We start from the raw sequence: 22,840 nt of genomic DNA, 5'->3' as shown, positions 1-22,840 counted from the left end.
CTGTGGATTGGATGTTTTCCTGGTTTGGTGTGGAGGAGAAAAAGGTATTGACCCCTGGGGTTTTGTGGTCAAAAGAGGTCTTTAAAAACTTTAAAAACCCTTTTTCATCATCACTGGAGGCTGATTTTATGGAATGTGTTGGCAGCTGGACGCAAAGGAACATTTTTTTTTATATTTAGGAAAGCCTTGCCACACGTGAAACACGTGGACATGTGTTGTGCCTGAAAGAATTCCAAAAAACATTTCTGCCATTTTGAAACAGTTACAGTATATCTCTATGTATTTATACAATTTTAAAGGGATATTTCACATGTTTGTGACTTCAAACTCCACTTTAACCATGATATAGTCATTGAAAACAGCCGTCCTTGGTTCTGGGCTGGTGACTGATGATATATTGTTCTAATAATGCGTGACCGTGTCTGTGAGGGGGCCGTCTTTTATCATTTATTTTTTATATATTTTGTTTATATTTATGTTTATTTTATTTGAAAGTGAAATATATCCCGTTAACCTCATCCCCTGATAAGCTATTTATTATTCATGATCCTTCATTGCACAGTTGTATTATTGAAAGAGTTGTTTAAGTGATATCATGTATTTATTATTTATTCAATGACACATGCAAACTGAAGATAGCTTGATGTGTATAATGGAGGAAAATAGCCACAGACTATGATGTTGGAAGGATATTTATTTATGGGGAAAAAGCAACACTGAGGTTATACAAGTGTGCACTAGAGTCTAGACTAGAGGAAGGGTTTTCAGCTGATTGTGAACCAGGGACCACCACCCTGACTAAGAATCAACCTGACTAAGAATCAACCTGACTAAGAATCAACCTGACCATTGACATTGAAGGGGAAATGTACGTCATATGTAAACGAGAAAATCGGCCAACCAAACACAGGCAACAGGCATTCTGATTGGCCAATGGCCAGTATGATATGATCCATGATGATAAGAGCTGATAATTCCTCTAAATATGACGTAGATTAAACATCAAAACATTAAACGCCATTGACATTGAAGGGAAAACGTACGTCATATGTAAACGAGCAAATCGGCTAACCAATCACATGTTGGTGGGAGCGCTTGGCCCATAAGGGACCACCTTATGGACCTTAATATGTAGCAATGTCAAATGTTCGCTTACATAAATTGATGTACGATGACAAGAGTGCCCCTCATTTCACACGGGTGTGATTTTTTTTAAAGTTCTGATCTGATTGTGTCTAAGCTGGTACACTTACCCTTCTAACTACCTTTCCTGTGGAATTTCGTAACCACAGACTTCCCAGTAATTGACAACATTGACACACGGAACAGTGCACATAGATGGGTTTCGTGCACTGTTCTGTGGAAGTGAGTCAACCTCAGACTGGATCAGTCAGTGGATCCTATTGGTTCACCGATAGCTCCTCCCCTCCCCTGTGTCTGACGACATTGACGCACCACCATTGCCTGTTGAAAACCCCTGCGCCAGATAACACTGTTATCTCAGGTGCTCTGGTGTTGTAATATTTCACTAAAGGTCTGCCTGGGCACTTGAAAGTGTGACCGTGCATGAATGTACATTTTTATGTTCAGAAAGATAACAAATCTTTGTAATACAAAAAAAAAAAGATTCCTGTTCATGTATGTACCCAGTGACATAGATCTTTTATTAAAATAAAAGGAAAATACTGGCTTTGTCCATATTCATCCCATCATGAGGGGGGGGGGGGGGGGGGGATGGGTACAGACAGCCTGGCGCTCAAACTCCAGAGTCCTCTCTGCTCTGCTTCCGACAAGTTTCTTGCCTCCTTTGGCCTCAAACATGGACTCCCAGAGCCTCAGTTAAAGAGCAAACTGCAGTAAGCATGGCATCAAGCCCAGAACACTGGCCTATCTCCCAATAAAAACACTTAAACTCTCTCACACACACACACACACACACACACACACACACACACACACACATAAAAAAACACAGTACATCAACACATTCTTGTACACTTGACAAGTTTCCTATCCCCCCTCTACACTTTGACCTAGTAGCTAACACACAACTGACTACTGAGCAGCTATTGCTAATTCTCTTCCATCCCGTCTTCAGAGCCTCTCTTCTCTTCCCTCCCCTTTCCTGGGACGGGTGCCAAGGTAACAGGGAGAGGAGGGGAGAGGAGAGGTTGGGTTGCGTAGACAAAGCCAGGAGGGTGGGGACATGCAGTATGCATGAACAGCTATGCAGGACGGCAGGGGAAGAAGACAGTTGGGGAGTGAGAGAGACGTATAGTAGCTCCTGCAGCTGAGCAGCTGCAGTCCTGCCGCAGCCTGCGTGTGACTATTGAGAAAAACAGGTTCTCTGTCACTGACTCACTATGAGAAGAGAGAGGAGTACGCACTAGTCAACTTGAAGAAGCAGAAAGGGGGCTGGACTTCTCTCAGAGTTCCTCTGCTGCTATGTTAACTTTGAACTGTGGACTCTGTCTGTACTCTGGCTGAAGTGCTGGCAACTGCGGGACGCCGCCGCACTCTGTGACCCTGAAGCCTTGAGCCTTGGGGTTGAGGCGAGTTTCTAGTCGTCAGGCACTGACAGTTGCGTAGGGCTGTCATGCAGAATGTATCAGCCGAGTGGAGGGAAGGACCGAGTGAGCAAAGGGATGTCAAACCCTGGGAAGGGGAGGCCTTGTTTGAGAGGAAACCGGCACACACCACAGATTCAAAAGGGGACCCGAAAGAGAGGAGCAACGGAGAGATGAAGGCAGAGGGCAAGGTAGCGGACAGAGAGTCGCCGATGATGGAGCTGACGCGGATGGTCCAGAAGGTGGTGAGCCAGAGCAGTTGGTGGGAGAGGAGAGGCATCGACTGGAGCATCCTGGCTGGAGCATTCCTCTGTCTGCCACCGGGTAGGTCACTTATGTGCTTCCAATGTTACTCTGTAATACCACGGTGTTGCTCGCCCCAAAGATAGGAGCTGTTGTAGTATGCTATTTTAGGCAAGCGAAGCTGAAGCATCATATGATGAAGTATAATCAGGCTTTATGCTTAATTTATACCTCACTGAAAGTACAGACTTTCGTAAATATGAAAGGCTTGTGATGATAATGGTAGTGATGATAATGATGATGGCTGGTTTCCAAAGCTGCTTTTTATAATAACAGCTGTTGTTACTCCACACATGATAATTGCATTAATTGGTTACAGATACAGAAATTCAAACGCCTGGCTAACAAGAACACAAAACAAAGATCTAAATCTTCTGATGACATTGACATATATGTAAATAAGCGTAACAAATCTGAAATTGAAAATGAAACAAATATTTGTCAAGGCTATTCTACACCATTGGCAGGCATATAGTTAACTATCTGTTCTTTCATTCTGAGAGGGTTTCTTTGGTCTGACAGATCACTTCAGTCTTTATGGTGGACTTCAGAACGATTACAGAGAGAACAGATAAGATAATCACTAGAAGACTTGACTGCAAACCTTGAAACCTATTTATATAGACTTTTATTATATATATTTTTTATGCATGACTGCTGACCACATAGATTTAACCAGCGCAAAACAAAGCCTGCACTGAATTATATTTTCCGTTGTGAATTTTGCATGGCCTCCCTGGCAACTATGCAAATGCATACATTTAACACGCAAATGTAACAGTTAATCTGATCGATAATCTAATATGGCTGTCATTTCTGATCACACAAGCATGTGTCCAGTACTGGGTCACAGGCGGTCAACTATACTGACCTCAATAAAGGTCATTTGGTGTCATCTGAGCAAAGGACCCGATGGCTTTATCACAACATAATATGGATCCTGGACACCATAGTAACATTCTGTAATCTAGACTCGTAGAAGTGTAGTGGAGGATATACAGTATAGTATACTATAGCATTCAAATAGTGGAGGGATTGTTTTATTCCAAGTTACCGTACATTTATATTTAGTATTCATTTGTGCCTTAATTTAGTATGCATCACTGGCCTTTTGGCTTACATGAGCTGCTTTGACATGACATTGACATTGATATGAGGTTATGTTTTGGAATGCGGTTTGCCATGTTGGGGATATACAGTAAGAATCCGGTAATACTAGTCCAAACACTGGATGCTAAAAGAACAAAATGTCAAAGAACAAGCTGTCAAAGAACAAGATTCCTTTACAGGTTCAACAACTTACCATCAACAACTTACTCACAGGAGCCCTCGTACAAGGTTTCTTTGACTATGCATGCACCTGGTACCACAGCACCTCAAAGGCCCACTTTGACAGGCTTGAATGGCTTAGGGTCGACGACAGAGTACAGCATCTTGCAATGGGTCTGGTCCACAAGATTCCATACACCACCAAGATACCCATGTACCTGTCTAGATACTTCCTTAATTTTAACGAAGTCCACACCCACAACACCAGAGGTTGTTCAACGAACCATGTACAACCCAGATTCGGCGCAAACAAGGGACTAATTTATTTTCGCTCCTATGCCACCAAAATGTCGAACGCCCTACCAACAGTCATTAAGACATGCGAATCCCTTGACTCCTTCAAAACCGCGCTCAAAGGGCACCTACGGACGGCTGCAATTCGAAACGTTTTACCTCCTTTATGATGAATTCCTGTTCTGTTCTTTGACTATATAGAAGTGTCTATTTGTACGTCTCTAAATGTTTTTATGAGTCATCCACTCACAGTTAACAGTCTTTGTATTGAGTTTGTGCTTGAAATGTACTGTAATTCTGCAAACTGTTAATACATATTTCAATCAATCAAGCAATCAATCAATGGCACAGCCAGCAGCATTGGACATCACAGCAAAATGTTACCCAAGTTCTTCGCCACCTGCAGAGCCAGTCAACTCAGCACTCGATGGGTTTATTGAATCAGCCTGGTGACTAATGTTAATGACCCTCTCAAGTGAAATTCAAATTTCTCAGCATTGAACTAATCAAATTATATTACTGATATGAAAGATTTGGCTGCATATCATTATGTAGACTACGGTATCTACAGTATAAAGACAATATTAACAGAATCCAAGAATGGATAACACAAAATATAGGGGGGTTATTTATAATGGCATATAATGGGTTCATTTTTGTATAATTTCAAGTAGTCATAGTCGTAGGATCATACCGTGTGTGATGAAAAGTGCAGAGATCTCAGCCTCTAATGAGGATAGAGTTTCCCTCCCTCCACCCGATCTCAACACAAACAGAAACCCACACCGTCGCTGCATGGGGTCGCTGGCTGGGTGCTCGGACACCAAACGGGATGTCTGGCTAATACTTTAGGCTTATATTTACACGAAATATAGCTGATCTACAAGCTCACATTGCATCACAGCGAGAGTGGCTGTGAGCTTGTAGATCTGCTATATTTGGTGTGCGCTACACCCGGCACACAACTATGTGTAATTCAGGCTTCAAGTTCATACAATGAAAAAGAAACGGGTCACTGACCGCTGGGAAACAAGTGCTGAATGGTATTGACCTCTTTCTTTCATTCACACAAGCAGTACGTTCACACTGGGAAATCCCACGTTATGCTGGGAGTGGGATGAGAATGTTTTGCAATGCATGTGTGTTTTAAATAGCAGCATGAACACTGAACAGAAATATGCTACCACCACTACACCTAATTCTACTACTACAAATAATACCATTCATTTTATAATGATAATAGGGGTGAACCAATGGCCGAATGGTTAGGATGTGTACTACAAGCTCTAACGCCTGACGGGAGAGTCCCTGGTTTGATTCCTGCCGGCAGGGTACATAGTTTGCTGCATGTGTCATTCCCCTACTCTCTTTACTGGTTCCTATCTATTTCTCACTGCTGACTATCAATATTATATAATTTAGTCTTATCTTCTAGTTTCACAGAGTGTGTCTATTATGTGTGTGTCTATTACAAATCGTATTACAGATATCCATGAGGCCAAAAGGAAACGTTTTGTTGGGTGCCTACTATCGTTCACTTGTCCCTCTTCTCTCCATCTCTCTGCCATCCCAGCCTTCCTGCTACTGGGTTCCTCCCAGTTGCCCTGGTTCGCAGCAGGACTGCTGCTCATGGGGCTGGCTCATGCCATCATCACCATCAAGGGGACACACATGGCCAGCCACGGTTCCCTGAACGAGTCCCAAGCCTGGGGGGAGTTCTGGGCTGTCTTCTTCATAGAGGTGAGAGAAGTTCAGGTTCTGTGTGAGTCTATCACATGGTCCATCTGTTTGTTGATTGATTATTTCCTGTCCTCAAAGATAATCAGTTAATCAATTCACCGCATGTTTATTGAGTCTTGCTCATTCAGTGCAAAACAAAACTTGTAGAATCAGAATCACCTTTATTGTCATATCACAGTTTTACAGAAGTACAAAATGTTTTTAAAAAGTGGGTGAAATACGTTTGTGTGCATTTGTGGGTTATTTCCATTGAAAAAAAGAAAGGGAAGAGAGAGGTAGGGGGAAGAGAGATCAAAGAAAATATAGTGACCGAGGTAAGACATACCTGTAAAGGTGCGTGAGCATAGCAACCAATGTATACTGTATGTGATACTATGGACATTAGTTAAGGTGCGAGAAATGGGGGGAAGAGCAAAAAAAGAGCAACTAGATCTACAACAGGTCTCCACCAGGGCAGGTCAGGTTGTGGCCTCCTGGTGGCGCTATAATAGGCCAATGTCATTTCTTCTTAAGCCTTGGATGGCAATTGGATGATTTGAGGCATTTTGTTCCAAAAATGTGTTTTGCAAAAGTCCACCTGTTGGTGGCGCTATAACAGGCCAATGTGAAAAAGGTTTCAAATTGTACACTGCGTTCATGATTTGTGGATTTTTGTTCCAAACGGGCCAATCCTGCAAACTTTGAAAGCCCATGCTAGCCAATTAAGATGGAATATGAAATTAGCTGGTAACAGCTGGTAACAGACGGACACACACACATGGGCGGACTCACACACACACACACACACACACACACACACACACACACACACACACACACACGGACGAAGTGCAAAACATACTCTCTCTCTCTCTCTCTCATGGGGAGAGAGTCTCTCCCCATGACTTCGCCTGGTGGAGAAAAACGTCTGAGTAAGGTTTCATTGCTGCTCCTCTTCACCCTTGGACTGGGTGAAGGGTGAATGCTCTCTTATCACCTTCTCTCTATTTGTGTGTGTCTAGTTAATCAGTAATGGAATTGGTCCTTAAGCTATTCAGAGCTATTTGTGTGTATGTGCACTTACTCTGCACTCTTGTCTGTCTGTCTGTCTGTGCGTGCCTCCATCCAGATATGTGGCTCATTCACGGCTAGGGCAGGAGTGCACGGCCACATTAAGATGCACCATGCCCATACTAACATCATCGGACTTGGTGACTCCAGCACATGGAAGGCCCCCATGCTGACACGCAACGTTTACCTGTTCATAGCCCCCCTGGCGGTGCCCATCATTACGCCTCTTGTTGCACTAGGTGAGAAATAAAATGTACACTATTACTTATTACTTACTAAATGTACACTTATTTTTTTATTTAAATTAGGGACTTCAAGGATGGAAAAAGATAGAAAGAAAAACGGTACAAAACACACAGAAAAACTAAAGAGATTAAATTAAAAAAGAAGGCTGCATTTTTCAGATATTACAGATTCATATTTGAATTCCTCATACATTGACCATGGGCTAGACTGGAAAAGATCCCACTTTTCTCACTTTTTTGTGAAACTTATCCTCTCTTGTAGTCTGAGTATGAATGTTAATTTGTCCACGACCTATATTTCCCCAGCAATGTCCATCCAATTGTCTTGGTTGGTGGGTCCTGTTGGTACCAGGGTCGTGTGATTGCTTTCTTACTTGTTACTAAGAGGATAAAGAAAAAGTACTTTTAAAGCTGAAGATTACATTCTTAGTACTATAGCCGAAAGACACCCCACCTGTATTGAACGTGTAACTTTTGATATACACAATTTTTGATCTACACAATTTTACACTCTGAGAGTGTAAAAAATTATTACTCTTAAATTTACCCTCGTGTCGGGATATTATTAGTCAGTGTGTCTACAGTAAGTATTGTTGAAGTAGTTGTTCTCACTGTTATGATGCCTCTTTGTTTTTTTTGCAGCTCATTTGACGGGTTATTCACTGGCCCAGGTCATAAAGACCATACTGCTGATAATACTGGGATTCTACTCACAGTACTGGCTGCTGATCCACGTCTCTGGGTTCCAGTCACCTTACAGTGCCTTACTCTGCATGCTCGTGTGTAGGGCAATGTCCTCTATGCCCTACATCCATGTCAACATATTTCAGGTAAGCTTCCAGACACGAGATAAAGAGATTTCAATCTTCTGAACAGCATACAGAGATATTCATGTTTCAAAGTGTATATTCTGTTAGCGTATATATAGTTTGGCTTCCATGGTGACAGTACAGTGTTCAAAGTGTACACTATACAGGCATCCACACATGAGGAGGATCAAATCACATCTCGTATGGGATTAGTCCGGAGCCAATTCAGAATGGAGTCAGAATATGTGGGATAAAATATGAGTGCACTTCTTGTGCCCATGAACTCTGTTTTAGAAAACCCCTTTCAGTGTGTGCTGTGACCTCACCAAGGAATTCCAGGGGACTGGAACAAAGGGGCAGCAAAAGGAACAATCCATGCATGGTTTTCCCAGACGGAGCCTTGTAGCCTGTAGAGTTCATTGTGTATTGTTCTGGTCCAACTGTTTGATCATGGATTAGTCAATAAATATGAACTCTTGATGGTTGATGCATGGGGCTTGTAGGGGCTTATAGGGAGGAACATTCAGTATCACTGTACATTAATAAGTCCAAGTCTGGATATCCTTTAACGGGGTCTCCAATGGGTATATAGTCCTTTCTTCCCTGAGTCTAGACCAAAGCTGTACAAGCTTAGACCTGCTATTTTCACCAACTGTTCACTTATTTTTGCCTGTACACCTATTATTATACTATAGCACTATAGTGCCCTTTATCCGGGCATGTCATGATAATAATAATAACCCTATAGTGTTCATGTGGTTAAAGCACAATTATACTTTGGTAGAGGTTAGTTACATTAGAAGTATACGTTAGTATCACTTACTATGAAGCCCATGTCTATAATACTTTACAAACATATAATGCATTATAATTGGCATAACTGTACTGACATAGCCTACTGTTTCCCAAACTTGCTAATAAAAGTATTCAATCAATCAATCAATCAATCAATCAATCGTGTCCAGCTATTATTATTATAATACTTGGCCTCATAAGCCACTAAGCCAGTATAAAATGCTTAATAATGTGTTCTAATAAATATTGTTATAAAGCAATTTAATGCGTTTAATTTAGCTATAGTTATTAAGTGTTATAAACCGATTATAATAATGCACTACAAGTATGATTGTGATACATTATAGACTCACAAATAGACTTATTTTAATTAGTAAGAATATACAGATCCGGACTATACGGATCCAGTCCAGTCTGTGCCACTGTAAACATATCATAGCAAACAAACAGCTAGTCCAGTATATATTGTCAAAGCTGTACAGTACAAGCTATATTGTCAATATCTCCCTAACAATATACTGCTGTTGTACGTCCCATGAATCAATATCTAACATTGACAATACCTTAGTGTCATCATGGGCTCTCATCACACTGTTTTGACTGATATGAAAATAGATCATATAAATGAAACGATCTCTGTTCCACAGCACATTGGCCTTTCCATGTTCTCCCCCACCAGCCGTCCCAAGAGGATTTACCAGATGACCCACGGGGTCCTTAACCTGCCACGCAATCCCCTCCTGGACTGGACATTCGGACATTCTCTCATCAGCTGCCACGTTGAGCACCACCTCTTCCCCTTCTTGTCTGACAACATGTGTTTAAAGGTTGTTGTTTTGGTTTTTTTAATTGTAAATATGTTACTAAAATGTGTCATTAAGGTACCATACCCGGGTGGTCTGGGCATGTTTGCTTTAGACCAGTGTTTAGTACTGTTTACTGACATTACTGTCGAGCATTTTGGCTGGACCTGCGAGCCAGCCCTAAACACACAAATGTCGTCTACAGACTACAGCATTGACAACAAACTATAGCCAATCGTAAAATAATCATCTCATCTCTCATGTAAGTCTAGCCTTGGTTGGTACAGCTTTGGTTACATTAGCCATGGTTAGTTCTTGTCCTGTGCTAATCACAACAGAACTACGTGCTGAATGTAAAACAGACATGCTTGTCGTGGAAGACTGTTTGACATTGTGCATTTGCCTTGGCAATGACAGAGAAACCACACCTCTGTTTGTTTACCGTTCTGTTGTAACTTGTCCCTTTCCTTCCACATGACTCACCAGGTGAAACCTATTGTGTCCAAGTATCTGAAGGAAAAAGAGCTTCCGTACCAGGAAGACAGCTACCTCTCCCGCCTGCGCCTCTTCTTCCACAAATACCAGGAACTGATGGTGTACGCGCCACCCATTACAGAGCTGGTGGGAGTGCAATGACGGAGGGAAAGCGATGGAAAACATTAATGGAGAAATTGGAGATGTACAGTATGACAAAAGAACTATTCTTCACTGTTGCTGCTATTTACTTTAACACCGCTGCCTAGATCTTTTATACTCTGTCTACTGGGACAATTTGCTTAAGAGCACAAGCTGTACTGTACAGTACTTCAATGTTGCAAAATGGACAGTCCATATTTGGACAACCTACAGCAAGCAATACATTGTGAATGTGTGAACCAATCGTGCACTGATAAAAGCAATATCTGATTATGATTAATGCTTAGGGTTGCTCTAACATACTGTAGCAATGTTATATTTCATTGAGTTCAATTAATGTCATTAATGTATCACAAATATAGAAGGCGTAAACTGCAAATATGCTAATTGTAAATATGCAAGATAAAAATATGAAAAATGAAGATACACCAATGATTTCATTGGCATCCACGCACTCTCATATACCCACCCACCTATCAAATGTTGGATTATTTGTCACACCTACACAATTCCTGCAGGGTTCCATGGCAAAAGATTGTTGTGGGACCTTTTTGCAACTTGATCTTTGAGATATTACATGGTCCCAAATCCCAGCGCCGCTTTAGTAGGCCTCGAAGATGTACCCAGAATAGCTGCCAGCTGTGTTCTTCTGATTTCCAATGGCACCTCTCCCACCGCCTCCTGTCCTGCACTGCTAAAATTGGAGCCGATTTAACAGCCCTACAACACAACCCAAGAGCTTGCCTGTGAACCACATCCCACTGTTTTCAACCGGGTATGAGCTGCAAGCCCATAGGCATAAGCTCTAGTGTTTATGTCATCTGGTCACCACCAAATGAAGCCTAGCTAAATTATACTTTGTTGTACGAAGGAGTAGCCTATACAGTATGCATAAGAGTTGAGCGTATCGCTTTTTATAATACAACATGTCATGGTATCTGATGACATTACTTTATTTTGTATTTCTCTATTGTTTTATTTTGTATACTCTTCGTCATATTAACGTACTCTATTAACATCCTCAAATTCACAGTAGTATCAATCTATTTCATCATCGGTTTTTCACACTGAACCTGAAATGTCCTCACTTTCCCCACTTCAATACCTCACTACTGAGATCATTGTGTGTAATTAAGTATTTTATTTCATTTCCTCCACATAGCCTCATCTTCTGCAAAGAAGAATTACTCACACCCATGTTCACTCTAGATTATAAAAATTATAATTTACCATTATGGAGAACAATAAAGGTCTGAACACACTGGACATATCTGATCCTTCTATATTCTAACTGGGATTGTTCTACCAAAAAGGCCTTTAACCCAATTGAAGTATTTAATCCAATGAAAAGCCATTCAGGCAGACTCTTACTAATCCCCAATGTTCCCCATCATATCTAATTTAATTCCCTCCTTCCACATCACATCATATACTGACAGGACAGGAAGACTCACAGGTACCGGGCAATAAACTTAGCACTTTTGAAGTGAAACACTTGACCCTACATTAGAATAAAACCCCAAGAGGCTGTGGTTTAAATTGTTTTGGACAAAAAAAGGTATAAAATGATCCAAGTCAATGTAATAATTTAACCGGGATAGATGTATTTAATTATGTATGTATTTTTCTCTGGTCTCTCACAGATGAAGGCCATGAAATATTGCAGGCTGCTGCAGTATGACCAGAGAGCACATTATTTATGTCCACACAAAGGAAAATGCACAAGGACACAAACATGGGTGCAGTTATGTTACAATCACAAGCCTATGACACATGTCTTGGAATCATGATACAGCAAGGATGTCACTCAGCAGCGTCTCTGATAGCCATATTCGTTCACATGACGGTGCTCAGGACTAGGCTTAGTCTCATATGGTGGCATAGACAGTACAACACCTCGCAAGTCCTTCTGCCTCATCCTCTGGACACTCCAAGCTGTCGAGAGTTTGAAACGCTCTCACACACACACACACACACACACACACACACACACACACTCTATGTCAATATTCACTTTCGTGATCTAAGATATACCATGCATGGCACATTTATCTTTTACCTTATGGTCAATATTGTATACTGTACGTACGTGCTCCACTAAAAGTATAATGTTTATTCTCTGGGGGTCGGTGGAGGTTCTAGCAAGCTTTACAGTGGGTGGCAAAGTGGTGGCTGGTAGTTGCGATAGGGTGGCATGGGGTATTTAAGTGAAGGGTCTGCGAAGATTTACTTTCAGAGAAGTAGTTTCCTACATTCTGCTGGTTGGTTTGTAGACCCAAAATGTTGAATATTTTTCGTTGGATAAGATTTTGTCCACAATTCCATGCTGTACTGAACTTGGTACCATAGGAGAGATAACAGGCAAACATTGATCAAAATAATTATTCTACATTCTCCAATTGTGTAGACTTATTGTAAATTAAGTAATGCAGATGTTTAACAATAATGCAACTCTTCAAAGCGTAACATGAAACCAAATGGACACAAGGGTCCATTTGGTTTCATTTTACACTCTCAAGAGTTAAAGATCTAGGGTCAATTTGGTTACCAACTCTCTATCTGGGGACCACCTGGGACCACACTGGTTGAAAACTACTGCGATATGTTATAGTACAATGGTCATTGGTAATGTGATGGAGCAATGACGCTATTAAGAAGGCATTAAAATCTAGTTTACTGCGCAGGCCCAACAGGATCCAAGATGCTTCCAGATTTGCACATTCCTCTCCCAGGAATATGAACCTTTACTTACTTAATAATTTGAGACGGGGTTCTTGGAGGATAGGTTTTATTTTCTTAAAGTTAAGGCAGGTGGTTTGACCTAGCTGGAAAGGGAGTGTGTTGTTTTAACTATTGATGAGCTGGCTATCACTCCAAGACATTTATGGCCATCATAATGTTCTGTTGTGGATACCGACTACCACATAGAATGAATTATTTTGATGAATTGAACAAGGTGGACCCTCTTTGTAAACAAGTGTAATGCTTAATTGGGTCGTCCACTCACAGTTAACAGTCTTTGTATTGAGTTTGTGCTTGAAATGTACTGTAATTCTGCAAACTGTTAATAAATATTTCAATCAATCAATTCTCAGTGATCACTGGAAGATAATTGTTACTACACACAGAGTACTATCACCACCCAGTGGTTAGAAAATGCTATTACATAGCAGTTACAAGTAACATCTTGAGCACACAATACAACGCAGAGAGCTGACAGCCAGGTGTTATCAATGTTATAAATTAAGGTTGTGTAACTTGTGTTCCATTCAGGTCAAACAGAGTGCCTCACTGGAAAGACTGCTGCTACAGTAAATTAAGTGGAACCTTGATTTTGAGTAGTAACACCAGTTTTTGCCCTACAATATAAAAAGTTTATTTACATTTTAAGATCTAGGTAACAATGGAGGAATGGAACACCTTTCCAGAATGGAATTTCCAGAACAATGGAGGGGGGTGAGCCATTAATTATCCATGCATACTTTTCATTTGACCTTTTCATTCTAAATGTTCTCCTTTGACAAACCACATTGATTCTAAATGTTCTAATATGAGAAATAAGTCAAGCCGTGGATATCCACGGATTCCACCTGTACTATATTTTTTACCTGTACTTTTAAACCGAGAGAGAGGGGGGAGGTAAAGTGTCTAGTTGAGAGTTGAGGGGGGGGTCATCAGCCTCTTTTGTTTGAGTGTGCTGGGTCGTTACTACAACAACAACAACAGATACCCGGTAACTTGCTATAGACTGCAAAAGGATGGCTAAAAAATCTTGAATGAAATAAAATGTTTAGCTAGAATTAATTTGCTGTCTATTGTCACTGGGTGGCAGTATTGCACCTTTCCTGAAATAATGACACCAAAATCAATGTTTGCCCGCATTGAACAACTACAACTTACGTGACGGAATAGGTCGGATTTACATGCGGTCCCCCTTTGGGGTAAAATAGGTTAACAAAGCAGGCGAATCATAATAATGCAACTCGTTGCTGTCATTTTGTTTTGAAAAAGAAACTAAAACAATCTCTTGTTTTATGGGCTGGAATGGATTGGTGCAATTATGTTTAAACAAAACGGGTTCAGCTCAGATGTGCTAGAGTGAGTGAAGTACAACATTATGTCAATAAACAAGTTAGGCAACCTCATGATACTTTGGAGTTGAACGCAAGCAGCACACCGACCGCACAGTTTCTGATTTGGAGGGAACTTGGGAATGGGAAGTGATTGTGTGACTAATGTGTGCCTGCTGCCCTGCTTGCACTTTAAAGGGGGTTGGTGAACATGCTGGCTGAAACTACAGGAGGAGGCTGCAGTGCTGACGTTTGCATAGTTTAGGTGTGGTGTGGGAGGGGAGGCTCTTCCCTCTGATCAAGGAGGAACTACAGGTTGGCCAGCCAGCTGAAGTAAGTGGCAGAGCGGGTTCGTTTCAGCTTTCAGGGAGAGTGAGAGGCTGAACAACAGAGAGAAGGAACAAACAGAACAGAGCCATGGCAGATACAACGGCACCTGAAACGGCAACCACCCTTAACTCGAAGCAGCAGCAACGGTGTGTCGTGTGTTCTGGTACTATCCTCACCACCACCAGAGATGCGTCTGCTTCGTGCAGCCACTCTGTCTGTGGCTCCTGCCAGGGGGACAAAGCTAAAGGATGCCCGGTGTGTGTGCAGACTCAGAGCCCCAGCAGCAAGCCTGGACGTGCAGAAAGCCTCAAACAGAACGGAGCAGTGTCTGCTGAGTCTCCTGTCATAGAGTGCAGGGAGGAAGAGAGTCAAGAAGACTGCAAGCAGACAGCGGAGGAGACCAAGATACAGGAGGATCTGAAGGAATCGGAAGATCCCAAGAAGCCAGGTAAATTAATTTCGCTCCTATGCCACTAAAATGTGGGACACCCTACCAACAGCCATTAAGAAATGTGAATCCCTAGACTCTTTAACTGTATATTGGTGGCTATGATGATTGTATGAAGTGTATATTTGTGTCTTTAAATGTTCTGATGAATTGAAAATGGAGGACCCTGATGTAAACAAGTCTTGGTGCTTTTTCTGGTTTTATCCTTGTAGCAGTTTTTGGTTTGAACTGTACCTATTATACAAATTGAATAACATTTTCAATCAATCAGACGCGGTCAATGATGAAGAAGAGGTGGTGGATGAAAAAGAAACCCCCCTGGGCCCCGATGACGTGGTGTGCGACTCGTGCATCGAGAACCCACGGAGGGCCCTCAAGTCCTGCCTGGTCTGCCTGGTGTCCTACTGCGAGGCACACCTCAGGCCCCACCTGGAGAACTCCAAGTTCCACAACCACAGGCTGGTGGAGCCCCTGAGGGACATCGAGAGGCGCACCTGCGAGAGCCACAAGTGGCCCTTGGACCTGTTCTGCTGCGCCGATGCCTGCTGCGTGTGTCAGGAATGTGTGACGGAGGAGCACAAGGGCCACAACACCGTGCCTGTGGAAGAAGCTCGCAAGAGGATAGAGGTGAGTGTCTCTCTCTCTCTCTCTCTCTCACACACACACACACACACACACACCTTTTTGTTTGTTTTTGGTTCTCTAAAATGTACTTCCCCTAAACACCAATCCCTAAGAAGAGAATGTTCAGATTTTTGGATTCAGCACACGTACACCCACTTTCTACCATTATGTGCACTAAGACCACACCATTCTCAAATGACCTATATCTTTTGTTATCTGACAAACAACTGCACCTTAGTGTTTTCCTTTGGTCACTAATGTTTCACTCTATGTAAGTAGAGGTACACAGAAACAGGTGCATAGAACTAATGCTCAGTTTGCTCACCCAACTGCAAAACACATTGTAATTTAATCATGTCATTTAACTATGAATAAAAACAACAATACATCACGTCAGATGATTCCTCCACACAATACTATCCTTGGTTATTCTATACTTTGTAATACAATTACTTTGACCAGTCTGCTCAGTATAATAATGATTTATTTTTAAGGTTCTGTAACCTGTTCTGACTGTTACCTTACTGGAGCTGTATATACAGGGGTTTTCATTCAACTGCATGAAAGAGGGACCACCACCCTGACTTAGAATCAACCGGGGGACCACTGTTGTGTTGGGTGGGGATATGGGCTAGCTAAGATTAGTGCTTTTGTAACACTTGCTAATATGCATCGCATGTGTATACATCCCACTGTTTCTCGACCAATGAATGGTCCATTGACTACTAATAATTATTTTCCTAATGATGACTCAACCAGACAATCTGGTCTGGTGAACTTCCCTCTATTGAGATTTGAATTCCCTTTTCTGTCATCATAGGTCACCAGGTCATTCACTTCACGGTTTCTCAACTAGTGGAAAGATTTTAGTTTTTTAAATCAACAAATCCTACATGACTAAATGAATGGTCAGGGACCACATGCAATACTTCCACGGACCACCTGTTGAAAACCTGCTATACCACATTACAACATTTGCTTAAAATGCTTCAGCAGGAAGATGGTGGTAGAAAACTTAATATAGATATCTAATTATAATTTATAATTGAACTGACTTTTCACATGTACAAGAGAGGACATTGGATTATTTAAATGTAATTATGAGTATCCAACTCCAACATAATCTCTTGGGCTTTCTCTGTAGTGCGTTCTTGAAATTCCATTTTTCTTGTTCAATTCTATTTTGACTAAAAGAAAAACATGTTAAGCTGAAGATTCATTTGTCTTTCTTATAGTGACAGTTCAATGACAGTTCCACATTCCAGCTCAGATTCCCAGTCACACCATTCTGCTTAGCCCACACCTGTTATTTGTGGCAATATTTGTAGCAGTTGACAGGCCAAGAATGTATAGTCATTAGTCAAGACTAGAATTGTAATTCAGTACAATTATCAACTCTCATTTGAAAGCATAAGTAGATTATGCATTGAAACACAAGTAGATTATGCATTTTTAAATGTCAAGTGCAACAGTAATTTGGATAACCAGCAGTGAATGGTTCCTTGTTCCTAGTTTGTTCACCAGAAAATTCCCCTTCACATCATTTGTTACATAACTCAAAGGGCAGGTTTTGATCAAACCCAAAGTTATTACTACTATACATACACTTGTAACATGGGTGGCTGATAGAGTCGGTATTGTAGTCATAAATCATTTCGAACGACCTACATTTGTTATAGGATTCAAACCAACATATAACTTAAGCCCTGAGGGTTAATTTCCTTTCCTGTCGTGTCACTCTCACACTACATCCCATGGTACACAAAAGATGAGTACTCTGTCTATGCCTTGTGGTAAAAATGCCAATACGAAAAGGTAAATTGGGACACTGGTATTTCCTGTAGCATTGGCTGCCAGCACTTAACGTGTAATACTGCTCCTGTTTTAGCATCACACATTTTGTTGTATGAACGAATACTTAAAACTGGTAGAACAGCTTTGTTTTCTCTATGCAAAACGGTGTGCCTGTTCTTATCTCTTAGATGAAAGGGAGCTCTTGCGAGTGGTCATTTATTAACAAATGGTATGGAATGTCATGCCGCTTACAGATAAACACTTTTTATTAGACATTTTAATATAGTACCCCAACTTTTTGCAAATGTCCATCTACTTGCTGGCCCAAGCAAGCATAATGCTTTTATAAAGAATTAATGCAATATAGATCTGAGAGTCTACCTACTGGTTAACAAAGCTGTTTCCTCGGGGTACAAATTGTATGGACAAGCAAGAATGCAACATGCCATTCCAGTTTCGCCAGGACCTGCCCAAGGAATTCATACTTGAGACTGAAAGTCAGTCTCAATCTAGAGGGCAATGAGCATATGCCTTAAAACACAACTGATAATAATAAGTATATAATACAATATAAGTAATCATCTGACATTTAGAAGCAGCAACACTGTTGATTTACAGTACATTCTTCAGGATGGTCTTGGTGTGCAAGCGAATTGTTGAGATTATGTATAATTTCACAGTGAACGGCTGCATGACTGTGGTTTTGCATGTATGCAAACTGAATTCTCTTTTCCTGTATGCACAGAGGGAACTAAATGGGAAACAGACTGAAATGACCAAGACGGTGACCGCAGCAGAGAACGCCATCAACAAACTTCAAGTCAACACAGTCTCCATCGAGGTACATTACAACTAAATGCACTGTGACATCCCTTGCCTGACATGACATCACTATTTAATGACATTCCTTTATAGTATGTCATAGTAGTTTGTACGAGCTGTAATTATTAGTTAAGACTATTTTTGGCCATGAATATCCCTAGTCTTAAAGCCTCAAGGTATCCGAGCCACCTCAACCTGACAGGTTTCTTCAGGCATGTGGGAGGGGGAAATCCATGTGTTTGTGTAGTAGTTCATAGTGGTGTCAGCTCCCATTTGACGCATTAAGCCTGCTGTTACATAAAAGCCACCCGTCGTCACCTGACATAATGTGTTCCCACCATGTCATCTGGTTGAGTTGTCGGTCAGACACGTTGACACACTGAATGACAGCTTGCTGATCAATTGCTTCAATCATCTGACAATCTTCATTTGTATCTCTGAGAATGAAACCAAATGCACACTTTGTTACTACATTTGTACACGATCAGAGTTAACACTGAGAATTTCACTGTGTATAATCAACAAATATGACGACAAATGCATAACAAGAACCGCTTTGCAGCATTCGGTGAAGGAAGTGCGGGAAGTGATCGAGACCCAGTTCACAGAGCTGCAGGCCGTTCTGGAGAGGGCCAAGAAGGAAGTGACGGAGATCCTGGAGGGAGAGGAGAAGCAGGCTCTGAGACAGGCAGAGGGAATCCGGGTTCACCTGGAGCAGAGGTGCACGGAGCTGAAAAAGACCCAGGCGCGGGTGGAGAAGTTCTCTAAAAACAAGAATGATGTGGATTTCCTACAGGTAATCAATGGCTAATAGATAGATGACCAGGTCAAAGTTACAAGACCGTGCTCAAACTCCTGTTTCTATAACAAATTATCGACTTTACAGTTCCTACTTTTGAAATAAGCTCTGGTTGTTTTTACAGGAGTATTCGGAATGGAAGAAAGAGGCAACTGATATTTCCCTGCCTGGCGTCTACATTGGCCTGATGGATCGCTTGAATTCGTTCAGCCGTGTGATTGTCAAAGCCACCGAGGAGCTGTGTGAGAAGCTTGTGTCCTCTTACATAGAAAAACTCAAGGAAACGTGTAAAAATGGTAAGTGTATTGCGTGCAACAACAGAAAATGCTATTTGGAGGGACTATCCTTGAGTTTCTGATGTAAAGATAATCCCCCCTTGATTCCCTCGGCTTGCTCAGTCTTGTCTGGAGAGCTGAGGAATCTTAGACTGTGTGTCATAGTTTTGAAGCTAAGGATTAAGGCAACGAGTGGCGGCTGAGCCTGAGAGATAAGAATGTGTACTGTAAATGTAGCTGGCCGCCTGAGTGACTGAGTCACCTCATTTGTTTGTCACGAGCACACCTGAAGTGACTTGACCCTCAGGGTTGAAGGATGGCTTATCCACTAATGACCGTTTGATCTATTGGGTGTGTGCGTGTGTGGATGGCAATAATGACAAACAAATGGAAATCTTAGCGATGCTGTGTTATTGAAGCATGGAATATTGTTCTTCCTTTTTCCTCAGACAAGATGGGAATAAAGACCACTGTGCATGAAATTGTTGCAGCCAAACAGAACATGTCCATGCCAGATCCGAAGACACGTGAAGATTTTCTCAAGTGTAAGACATTGTGTATATATATGAATAGATGTATAGGTGTAAAACATGGGTAATTAAATGTTACTCAAGTGTCACAAATGCTTTGGGTAATCACTGTTTCTCGGGTGTCACAATAATTGTCATTGTCACTCAATCAATCAAATGCCACACAGCAAAATCCTGAATAGCACTTAAGCATGCTGACTCATCTCTCACATCCTCTCCCAGATGCCACCCATGTGAGTTTCGATGCAGACACTGCCCACAAGTTCCTACGTCTGACTGAGGAAAACAGGAAGGTGACCAACACCACTCCCTGGCAACATCCCTATCCCGATGTACCAGAGCGCTTTGACAACTGGCGCCAGGTGTTGGCCACGGAGAGCTTCTACTTGGGCCGCCATTACTTCGAAGTGGACATAAGCGGGGAAGGCACACACGTCGGCTTGACCTACAAGAGCATCGACCGCAAGGGCAGCGAGAGCAACAGCTGCATCACCGGCAACGACTTTTCGTGGTGCCTTCAGTGGAACGGCCGCACGTTCTCTGCTTGGCACAGCGATGTGGAGACCCCTCTCAAAGTGGACAAGTTCAGACGTATCGGGGTCTACGTGGACTACACCAAGGGTGTCCTGGCTTTTTACGGTATGGATGAAAAAATGACGCTCATCCATCAGTACAAGGCAGAGTTCTTGGAGCCTGTTTACCCAGCTTTCTGGCTGTCTAAGAAAGAAAATGTCGTCACTTTGGTTGTCCCTGGTGTGTCACTCCCCCTTAAAAGCCCCTCCCCTCCCACCTCCCCTGCAAACAAACTTGCTCCCTCAAAACCAGCAACACAGTAACTTCAAAAGGTCATATTGTACCTTTCAAATGACTGTTTAACAAGTTTATTTGTTTAATTTCAAAGTGTGTTTCCATGAGCTAATAACAGACCTCTTTAAATCTATATAATGGTTGTGCTTGTTGAATACAGCACTGAGACATTCTTCCCCTGTGTATTATACCCTGCGTGACTCATATGTTGTATAATTTTGGGACTACCGTTACTTATCACTGTACTGTGACTTTAGAATATTAATAAAGAGTATGACACTTGTTTGCAAACAAAACTGGTTGCTTGATATCTGACAATTATCTAAGATTCTAATGTACATCCATGTCTTCTTTTTCTTCTTCGGGGTTGCAGTTGACAAACCAGCTTTTAGAGGCGCATTGCCCAGATACTGGATTATACGGTAACAGAGAACAGAGAAAATAAATATAAAATCCATTTGATAGAAGTATATTTTACTTGCCGGTTTACCCAAGAGACAATGAGAAGTCATGGTGTTTGCCCTTCCTAGTGACTGAAAATGGGGATCCCTCTCTATGACATATTAAAAGCAAAGGAACATTTTTTTAAACTTTCTTGGTTATAGTGCAGATAAGGTTCTGAAATAATGATGAACTAATGTATTAGTTAATCATTATTTCATGAACCTTATCTTCAAGTGTTACCGTTACGGTTACAGTAAGACATGCATGATGACCATGTCAAATGACTAATCATAATTGTAATTTCTTTGTACATAATGTTATATTATTAGCCTGGCTCCAGCCCATAGACCCCGCCCACCCCACTGAGTGAACTAGCTCAGAGTCTGATAATCAGGCTAATGTTATTGTTATATAGATGTAGTCTTCCAATTAATTTATCATCCCAATACTGCAAATCCACAGTGATGTGGGGAAGGTTACAATATGGATACAATATGTAAATAAATGGTTCCTTATCATTTGCTGTATTGTATTGTATTAACTAATATTTAACTGTTTGTTTGTGTCCATTATTTGAAGTACAGTGATATATGGTATGTAATTATGTCTTCAAACACAAGCCACCCGTTATGATGAATTTCTAATTAGAAATGTCTAATTTGTATGTGATAGAATGCATAGAATGACACACAACTGCTGCTCATTTTAACCCTGCCACTGTTTTAAAAATGACAGTAGGCCTATTTTATCCAAAGTATAAAATAGGGCTTAATTGGTTCATGTATGTTTTTGCGCCCAAAGGTCGCAGTTAACTATGGAATCGAGCATTTTTTGTGTGTGTCGGGGCGGGGATCAGGAGATCAGGAGACCCTGATGTCATTAGTAAATGCGACCTGCTGTTGCAGTAAAGCCCATATATTGAGATCCCTCAAACCCTTAGATCTCCATACTGTATATGGATATATTTCAGAATCCGTTCTGACATTCCATCCTTCCTCTTCGATGTCTCCTTTTTGACTTATACCTGTCCATTCAAATTTCAAACTCTAGTCGGGCCTGCCCCAAAGTTATTAGGCCCACCTGTCCATTCAAACTCTAGTCGGGCCTGCCCCAAAGTTATTAGGCCCACCTGTCCATTCAAACTCTAGTCGGGCCTGCCCCAAAGTTATTAGGCCCACCTGTCCATTCAAACTCTAGTCGGGCCTGCCCCAAAGTTATTAGTGCAGCCGCGCCCACCACCGGGGGAAACTAGAGTTCTCAACAGGCCCGAAAATGAAGGCCCGGTCCTACCTCTACCTGGGCCCTGATCCAACCTTGTACACACTCAAGAGAATGTCCCCGCTACCACCCTTAGATCTCCATATACTGTATGGAGCTGACCTGTTC

General features: G+C 41.7%; 2 protein-coding genes across 2 annotated transcripts; both read left to right on the top strand.

Annotated features, from left to right (window-relative positions):
• The first annotated feature begins 2,207 nt into the window (after positions 1 to 2,207).
• Positions 2,208 to 13,595, top strand: fads6 (fatty acid desaturase 6). Its single transcript, XM_080789040.1, has 6 exons — positions 2,208 to 2,891; positions 6,007 to 6,173; positions 7,282 to 7,462; positions 8,111 to 8,298; positions 9,720 to 9,899; positions 10,362 to 13,595. Exons 1-6 carry the CDS (start codon positions 2,597 to 2,599, stop codon positions 10,509 to 10,511), a joined length of 1,161 nt encoding a protein of 386 aa, XP_080645166.1. The 5' UTR covers positions 2,208 to 2,596; the 3' UTR covers positions 10,512 to 13,595.
• A 1,279-nt stretch (positions 13,596 to 14,874) lies between these two features.
• Positions 14,875 to 21,158, top strand: trim16 (tripartite motif containing 16). Its single transcript, XM_080788513.1, has 7 exons — positions 14,875 to 15,359; positions 15,631 to 15,986; positions 18,523 to 18,618; positions 19,162 to 19,395; positions 19,523 to 19,694; positions 20,123 to 20,218; positions 20,426 to 21,158. Exons 1-7 carry the CDS (start codon positions 14,999 to 15,001, stop codon positions 21,037 to 21,039), a joined length of 1,929 nt encoding a protein of 642 aa, XP_080644639.1. The 5' UTR covers positions 14,875 to 14,998; the 3' UTR covers positions 21,040 to 21,158.
• Positions 21,159 to 22,840: the final 1,682 nt, after the last annotated feature.

This window comes from Protomyctophum bolini (assembly GCF_963924005.1).
Source record: "Protomyctophum bolini genome assembly, chromosome: 18".
In the NCBI taxonomy this organism is placed as follows: Eukaryota; Metazoa; Chordata; class Actinopteri; order Myctophiformes; family Myctophidae; genus Protomyctophum; species Protomyctophum bolini.
The sequence above is the reverse complement of the archived record's forward strand: the minus strand, read 5'-3'. Positions and strand labels throughout refer to the sequence as shown.

Excerpts from the sequence above, each read along its gene's own strand:
- trim16 (XM_080788513.1), top strand. The coding sequence starts at position 14,999 with ATGGCAGATACAACGGCACCTGAAACGGCAACCACCCTTAACTCGAAG. Across the intron at positions 19,396-19,522 it reads ATGATGTGGATTTCCTACAG|GAGTATTCGGAATGGAAGAA; the intron begins GTAATCAATGGC and ends TTGTTTTTACAG. Across the intron at positions 19,695-20,122 it reads CAAGGAAACGTGTAAAAATG|ACAAGATGGGAATAAAGACC; the intron begins GTAAGTGTATTG and ends CTTTTTCCTCAG.
- fads6 (XM_080789040.1), top strand. The coding sequence starts at position 2,597 with ATGCAGAATGTATCAGCCGAGTGGAGGGAAGGACCGAGTGAGCAAAGG. Across the intron at positions 6,174-7,281 it reads GGGCTGTCTTCTTCATAGAG|ATATGTGGCTCATTCACGGC; the intron begins GTGAGAGAAGTT and ends GCCTCCATCCAG. Across the intron at positions 9,900-10,361 it reads CTGACAACATGTGTTTAAAG|GTGAAACCTATTGTGTCCAA; the intron begins GTTGTTGTTTTG and ends ATGACTCACCAG.